Source organism: Sus scrofa, chromosome 6 (genome assembly GCF_054392235.1).
Source record: "Sus scrofa isolate SSC_HxYL_T2T_F1_AM1 chromosome 6, Sscrofa_HxYL_maternal_Yorkshire_Landrace_v2.0, whole genome shotgun sequence".
Taxonomy (NCBI): Eukaryota; Metazoa; Chordata; class Mammalia; order Artiodactyla; family Suidae; genus Sus; species Sus scrofa.
This window is the reverse complement of record NC_139388.1, coordinates 98,385,157-98,393,701: the sequence shown is the minus strand read 5'-3', so window position 1 is coordinate 98,393,701 and position 8,545 is coordinate 98,385,157. Positions and strand designations below refer to the sequence as shown.

The following is an 8,545-nucleotide window of genomic DNA, read 5'->3' as shown; positions in this document are numbered from 1 at the left end:
GGTGGCACGCAGGGGCGGAGAAGACGGGGCGGGGCGGCGCGGGCGGCGTGATGAAGAGCTTGAGGAAGCTGACAGGGAAATGTCTGCTGCCGCCGGTTCTCGGGAGCGCGACTCTTCAGGTCCGGCGGGCAGTGGGAGGGTGGGCTGGCGGGTGGGGTCTTGGCAGGGGGCGGTGGCCGACAGGGTCTGCGAGTTGGGCGGCGAATGCGCGGGGCAAAGACCAAGGTCCTGGCCCTACAGAGGCGGGGACCTTGGTGCTGAAGTGCTGTGGGGACGTTAGTTATTCTTAACCGGGCGTGATGAGGGCAGACGGGTGGCAGTGGGGTACTCAGGAATCCCGAGGCCGAGGTTGTGGTTGTTGTAAAGCTCCGTTCCTGCTTCGCTCTGTGACCCGGGGCGGGTGGCAGCCCCACTCTGAGCCTCAGTTTCTTCGTCCTGACCTTGGATTTTGACTTGTGTAGAAGTGCACTCCCCATGACAGAACCTTCCTTTGGGTGAGGACTGGTGTGCGTGTCCCAAGGGGCTGTCTGGCTCTCTTGTCCGTCCTCGGTCCCTTTGAGAGACTGGGCTGTGTGCAGACCTGGAGTCTAGGAGAGCCCTGTCCACCCTGGGACTGGAGGCCACGATGAGGTTACAGGTGAAAAGGACTAGGTATTTTTTTCCCACCCAGCCCTTGGTGGATAATGTGCAGCACAAAAGGCCAATTGTTGAGTAGGAAGCTGTCTTTTGGAGGGCGAGAGGCCCAGGGCTGAAATTTGGGTCAGTCTGGTGCTTTGGGAGGACCTGCAGACCTATGTTTTCTATCCAGCTTCTAGGTTTTCTGCCAGGGCTCTCTGGTATTTTTTTTTCTCCTGGGTGTGCTCATGTGGCTCCAGTTACATCTAAGCTTTGGCATGACTGCTAGTACCCACTTGTGCCCCTTTTCTCAGCCATTTGCTAGAGAACTATCAAGTAGCTGTGTAAGTGTGGGCCGGCACTCCACTTGCTCTTACAAGGCTTGGAAACTATGAGGGGTGGGGGGATAGCACATTGCACAAGTTTGTAAAATGAGAGGAAATGAAGCGAGCAAAGGACTTCCTCTGTGCTTGTGCTTTGCTTTCATTGCAGCCACCACAAGACTCGGTCAAAGCACCTGCTGGTGCAGATAGTTTGCATCTCTCATGGGCTTATCTGAGCTCACTTAAAATACTGATCTTGAGACAGCTGTTGCGTCAGTTTCCATGACATTCTGGGCTTTGGTGCTGGGACAGGTTTGAGCTTAAAATTAAGAACTCATGGAGTTCCCATCATGGCTCAGTGGGAATGAATCTGAGTAGTATCTTTGAGGACGCAAGTTCGATCCTTGGCCTTGCTCAGTGGGTGAAGGATCCAGTGTTGCCAAGAGCTGTGGTATAGGCCACAGACTGGGCTTGGATCTGGCGTTGCTATGGCTGTGGTGTAGGCTGGAGGCGACAGCTCCTATGTAACCCCTAGCCTGGGAACCTCCATATGTGGCATGCATGCAGCCCTTAAAAAAAAAAAAAAAAGATTAAGAACTTATCCTCCCAGATGTGAGGACAATCTGGCTGCGACATCTGTCACTCCACTGATTGCCAGGGTTGATCTGGCTGATCTGGCCAGTCAGGCAGGTGTCCCCTTCCTCCCTCACCGCTCCATGTGCATCCTTCCTGAAGCTGTGCCCTTCAGGAAGAGCACAACCATCCCCAAAAGAGGAGGACCGTTCTTCGGTCAAGGGTATACGAGTAGCTGTGTTCCCCTGCTAGAATCTCCAAACAAGCTCTCAAAAACTCACCCTCCGGGGATTCCCGTTGTGGTGCAGTGGACACGAATCTGACTAGTATCCATGAGGATGCAGATTCCATCCCTGGGTTCCATCCCTGGCCTTGCTCAGTGGGTTGGGGACCTAGTGTTGCTGTGGCTGTGGTGTAGGCCGGCAGCTGTAGCTCCAATTCGACCCCTAGCCTGGGAACTTCTGTATGCTGAGGGTGAGGCCCTAAAAGCAAAGAAAACAAAAGGAGAAAAGAACACATCCTCCCCTGGCCCCTTCAAAGGAGGCTGCCAACATCCAGACAGGTGGTGGAGGACAGGCCCGGTGGCAGCAGAAAAGGGTGGGTTCTGTCTTTTCAGCCAACACACCAGGGCCTCTTGGGGTGCTTCATTCCTTCAGTAGACAGCGGTCTTCTGTGAGAAGTCAGGACAGCCCTGAAGCAGTTGTCTGCCTCTGGGTGATAAATGCAAAGGGATCTCAGAGCCTTTTGTGACCTTTTAAAAAACCAAAACTAGGAGTTCCCGCCGTGGCGCAGTGGTTAACGAATCCGACTAGGAACCATGAGGTTGTGGGTTTGGTCCCTGCCCTTGCTCAGTGGGTTAACGATCCGGCGTTGCCGTGAGCTGTGGTGTAGGTTGCAGACGCGGCTCGGATCCCGCGTTGCTGTGGCTCTGGCATAGGCCGGTGGCTACAGCTCGGATTCAACCCCTAGCCTGGGAACCTCCATATGCTGCGGGAGCGGCCCAAGAAATAGCAAAAAGACAAAAAAAAAAAACCAAACAAAAAAAAAAAAACAAAACTAGCTGTATGCTGGTGAGGAGTTACTGTCAAGGTTTTGGTTTTACTTTTAATTTGAAATGATTTGTCCGCATCGTAGCACTTAAGTGCTAGGTTTCCCATGTTAAAACTGATAAAAAATGGAGTTCCCTGGTGACTCAGTGGGTTAAGGATCCAGCATTGCCCTGCTGCGGCTCAGGTTGCTGCTGTGGTACAGGTTTGATCCCTGGTCCGGGAACTTTTCCAGGCCATGGTCGTGGCCAAAAATATTTGGTAAGAAATGGCACCCAGCCCCCCCAGTGCTGTTCGGGTCAGGTCTGCTTCCAGAGTCGCTTTGGCCTCAGGGGAAAACCACATCATCTACAATAGGAAGAGGGAACCCTTTGGGCCTCCTCTGGATGTTCTGGACATTCCAGACTTCAAGGGAAACAGGCAGGTTTGGTGCTTCCTGTATGTTTTTGATCAAAATACCCGCTTCCTTATAGCCCGGGGAACCAACCCAAAGACTGCTTTAAAATGCTATTTGTGATGCATATCAGGTGAAATAGGGCTGCCCCCAGGAGCTGACGTTTTGACAGCAGGATCTGACAATTCATAGGGGTAAGAAAGTGTAGGATCAGCTCAGCAGGATGGGGGACCTTGTGGGGTGAGCCAAGGGTAAGAGCCCCTCAAAGGCCGAGGTTTTGGGTGAGCAAAGTGAATCTGGTTTTCATTCCTTGCTTTTGTCTTGGTAGAGAAAGAAAAAATCTCACTTGGATGCTTCTCTCCAGAATGGCCGTTCTTTTCCTTGATTTGTGTGTCCAGAATTCAGGGGTGTCAGGCCAAGCTTGGTAGGGATTGCAGAAGAGAGAGATGCAGCTAGTTTTAGATTGGGGTCCATGTCTTCAGATTCAGAGCCGGGTCTTTGAGCTAAGTTGTGTTGTTGAAGGGAGGTGTAAGGCTTCTTTCCGGTTGAGTGGCAGCCTGTTCATCCGATTCTCTTGGCCACTTCAGCTGCAAGAAGGTATGGGTCTCAGACAAATAGCTGTTGTAAGAAGAGATTTTCTGCTGCTTCACTTTCTTGTCAGCTCTTCTTTGTGTAGCTTTTCCTTTTCTTTAAAAAGAAAAAAGGAGAAATGCCTTTTTGTTTCCGTGTAGCGTCTGAAGGTGCTCTTACCCAGAAAACCCCTCGGGGGATCCTGCATCAACCTGAGTACTCACCCGTGTTGCTGTGCAAAATATTCACCTGCCTCATCCAGGGCACATGCAAAGACCTGGAGCTGTGTTCTGGAGGATTCTGAGCCATGCTCTAGAAAGGAAACAGCTACTCACAAGTCCTATTGAGACTGTTCTGGGTGAATTTAACAAAATGGTAACAACAAATACATTTTGGTCTTTTGAAGTGGTTTTTTTATTCCATGGTTGATTCAAAGCAAGGTAGCTTGGTAGTCAGTCAAATTCAGAATGCGATGTGCTATGAGTATTTTTCCCCTTGGACCCAGGAAATAAAGCATTAAAATCTCTCTGGCCTGAGAAAGGAAATGAATACTATTTATATCTCAGGGTAGCAAAAAGGGTAACCTAGATTACCAGAGTGGAAGCCAGTGAGAATGTTGGAAAAACAGCCCCTGGGTCAATTGGTCTTCCCGCTCCCTCCTCTCTTAATAAGTAAAAGCCTTGTGACCACCAAACCCTTTTAGCAGGGAGAAAACGAATTGTCCTAGATGTTTATCCTACACACAGAAATCCTGCCCATCCGTCATCTCACCTCCTGGATAGCTCTGCAGGCTCCTAATTAAATTAATTTGGACCATCTTGTTTCTTTAAACAGAACAACAACAAAAAAACCTGTGTTCAGGTTTCTTTCTCCTTGTGTTGTTCCCTTCTCCGTTCCCCTCTTTGTCCCATCTAACCTTCTGTTTGTTTCTAGAACAGGAGAACCCCCTGAAAACTGCTTTCTTTTTTTTGGTTTTTTTTTTTAAATTTTAATTTTAATTTTTTGTCTTTTTACCTTTTCTAGGGCCGCTCCCACGGCATATGGAGGTTCCCAGGCTAGGGGTCCAATTGGAGCTGTAACCGCTGGCCTACACCAGAGCCACAGCAACGTGGGATCCGAGCCACATCTGCGACCTACAACAGCTCACGACAACGCCGGATCCTTAACCCACTGAGCAAGGCCAGGAATCGTACCCGAAACCTCATGGTTCCTAGTTGGATTCATTAACCACTGAGCCACAACAGGAACTCCTTTGCTTTCTTTTAGAAAACCGTTTGTTTTGGAATTCTCCAGTGGGAGCCTGGAGCAAGAGATGTGACAAACGTTCACTTAGAAGGGGAGCTTTGCACAGGATAGTCCCCAGGGAAGAAGGTTCAGGAAGAGGGAGGCATCCATTTATTAGAGGAAAGACAGTTTGGGGATATAGAACTCGCTGGCTTGCCTTAGAAATTACTCTAACAAGAGTTCCTGCTGTGGTGCATTGGGTTAAGATTCCAACTGCAGCTGCCTGGGTCGCTGTGGAGGCTCTAGTTCCATCCCTAGCAGGGGAACTTCCATGTGCCGTGGGTGTGGCTATAAGAAAATATTACTCTAACAAATTTATAGACTTTACCGCTGATGCACATGTGAACAAAAGTAGCAACTATGGGAGTTCCCGTTGTGGCGCCTTGGAAATGAATCCGACTGGTAACTGAGAGGTTGCAGGTTCGGCCCCTGGCCTCGCACAATGGGTTAAGGATCCAGCATTGCCCTGGGCTGTGGTGTAGGTCACAGACATGGCTTGGATCTTGCCTTGTTGTGGCTGTGGTGTAGGCCAGTGGCTATAGCTACGATTTGACCCCTAGCCTGGGAACCTCCATATGCCATGGGTGCGGCCCTAAGTAGCTAAAAAAAAAAAAGAAAGGAGCAACTATGAGGAGGATTTGAACAAAACATATGTCTGTGTGGCCTGGGTACTTTTAATTTTTATTTTTATTACTGTACCTTGGTATCATCCCAGACATGCCTCTTAACTTTTCTCTCTTCCATCTGTAAAATGGGAATAAATGTTTGCCTCCTTGAAGGTCTCGTAGGACTGAAGGAACACTAAATTATTTTGGGGTGCTTTCCTTTGGGAAGCACATTTAGGAATTGCAGATGCCCACCTCCAAGAGCTTAGAAACTGGCTGCCATCTCCAGGGCCCATCCTGGGCTGGTTTCTTCCAAATCACAACATCCGTTCTCGTCTTCACTCCTTCCCTCCCTCCAGTTTCTTTTCTATCAACATAATCACTAAAAACCTCAGTCATCTTTGATTGTTCCCTCTCCTCTTATGTCTGATAACCAAATTCAGGCCATTATTTTTTGCAAGTTAAAACTCTTTTGAGGAGTTCTCATCATGGTTCAGCAGTAACGAACCTGACTACTGTCCATGAGGACTTGGGTTCGATCCCTGGTCTCGCTCAGTGGGTTAAAGGATCCCTCGTTGCTGTGGCTGTGGTATAGGCTGGCGGCTACAGCTCCAATTCAACCCCTAGCCTGGGAACTTCAATATGCTGTGGGTGTGGCCCTAAAAAGAAAAAAAACTTTTTTTTTTTTTAATTAAAAAAGAAAATTTAAAGCCCCATAGTTCATGTTGGTATCCTCTTATTTGAACTAGTGTGGTGGTCTCCACCCCCTAAGTCTCCTCCTCCCATGGGACTCTCCTTAGAACAAAATTCTTTTTTTTTTTTTGGAACATGTTTCTGAAAGTTCCTGGGCAAGGGATCCAACCTTTGCCACAGCAGCAACCCAAGCCACTGCAGTGACAGCGCTGGCTCCTTAACTCCCTAGGCTACCAGGGAACTCCTAGAATGAAACTTTTATCATGCGCTACTATTTTGTTTGTGAACTTGAATGCTTTGCCACTCCCTGTTGCCTGGGGAACAAAGTTTGGATTCTTTAGTGTGGCATTCAGGTCCTGCAAAGCCAGGCCTCTGACCCTGCCCCCTATGTCTTGTCCTCTTGGCCCCAACTCACCTTCATTTCCTCTTCCTTCAAACCTGACTGCTTATTATTTCTGGGTAAAGGCCTGTGCTTTTTCATCTCTCTGTTGGCTGTTCATTCAGCTACATTATTACAGGCCCAAACTTGCTGCTGTTAGCATTTTGCATCCTCTCTCCTCAACGAATGCTAACCTAATGCTTCATCCATCAGTAGGTGCTCACAAAATATCTGTCATTTCGAACCCATACGAACTGTAGAGACCCATATAGTTCTTAGCCCGAGTGTTTTGTCTCCTGAAGGACTCTTGACCCCTTCTTCTTCTCTCTCTCTCTTTTTTTTTTTTTTTGCTATTTCTAGGGCCATTCCCATCGCATATGGAAGTTCCCAGGCTAGGGGTTGAATCGGAGCTGTCGCTGCTGGCCTATGCCACAGCCACGGCAACGTGGGATCTTAGCCGTGTATGCAACCCACACCACAGCTCACGGCAATGCTGGATCCTTAACCCACTGAACAAGGCCAGGGATCGAACCTGCAACCTCATGGTTCCCAGTCGGCTCTGTTAACCACTGAGCCACGACGGGAACTCCTCTTGCCCCCTTTTTCTTTACACGGGCTCTGCACTTCTCTCTGCTCCCGCCCCCTTCCTGGCTTGCTCTTGCCCACTTCTCTTTCGGCTTTATCACCAGACCGCACAGTTCACAGAAGGCCCCAGCGCAGGGAGAGCCCAGACGAAAAAGTCAAGCTATCTCTCCAGCAGCCTGTGACCACTACAACCTGTTGCCAAAAAGTAATTACACAGTAGTGGTCTTACTCCATGAAAGCTAAGGTGGTGATATTTAGTCCTTGCTAACCTAAATTGGATTTGGACAGGGTTGGTGGGAATTGGATTTTTGAGTCCAGGACTCACAGGTTTGCAGGGCATGGGATGTGCTTTTAGAGATAACTCTACCCTTTTCTTTTGTTTTTGTTTTATTTGTTTGTTTTGTTTTTTTTTAGGGCTATATCCGAAGCATATGGAAGTTCCCAACTGCTGGCCTGCACCACAGCTCACAGCAGCGCTGGATCCTTAACCCACTGAGTGAGGCCAGGGATCGAACCTGCGTTCTCATGGATACTAGTCGGGTTCATTACCACTGAGCCCCAATGGGAACTCCATCTCTGCCCATTTTAATTGTTAAAATCTATGTACCTTTTTTGAAAGCCATAAGATAGTGGGAAATGTTAAAAAAAAAAAAAAAGGAGGAAGGAAAGGAAGGAAGAGAGAAAGAGAAAAAAGAAAGAGACTAAGATGCATGATGATTTGATTTTTAAGAAAATAACAGAACCATTTGGGATGGTAGCCAGGCTGAGATGGGAATCATTGGTTCTTGCCGTTTTCTTCTTCTTTTTTTTTTTTTTTTTGCCATTTCTAGGGCCGCTCCCGCGGCATATGGAGGTTCCCAGGCTAGGGGTCTAATCAGAGCTGTAGCCACCGGCCTACACCAGAGCCACAGCAATGCGGGATCTGAGCCGAGTCTGCAACCTACACAACAGCTCACAGCAACGCCGGATTCTTAACCCACTGGGCAAGGCCAAGGATCAAACCCGCAACCTCATGGTTCCTAGTCGGATCCGTTAACCACCGAGCCACAATGGGAACTCCTTGCCATTCTTTTTAATGCTGTTCTATGTATGGGCTCCTCTCAAGAGTTCCCTGTCCTGTGTGTGCTGTGTACTTTAGCATGAGTCAAATCTAAACTCCATATGGCATTCAAAATCTAACAGTTTGGGAATTCCCACTGTGGCTCAGCAGTAACAAATGTGACTAGTAGCCATGAGGATATGGGTTCGATCCCTGGCCTTTCTCAGTCAGTTAAGGATTTGGTGTACAGTTTTGCCTAATACATATGATTCAAATTTATTACTAAATAAATAGCAAAAATTTATAAATAAAGGTTAATTACTGTTATGGCTATTATTTTTATTACTATTAGCAGCTAACATTTATTTATTTATTTATTTATTTATTTTTTGTCTTCTTTTTTTTTGTTGTTGTTGTTGTTGCTATTTCTTGGGCCGCT

At 48.0% G+C, this 8,545-nt stretch overlaps 1 protein-coding gene across 1 annotated transcript in view; it reads left to right on the top strand.

Moving 5' to 3' along the window:
- The window catches only part of INPP5B (inositol polyphosphate-5-phosphatase B), a 59,056-nt gene that overhangs the window by 10,728 nt on the left and 39,783 nt on the right, over window positions 1-8,545 (top strand). The window contains 1 exon segment of the mRNA XM_084963948.1: window positions 2-119. Coding sequence (XP_084820074.1) covers window positions 2-119 — 118 coding nt within the window.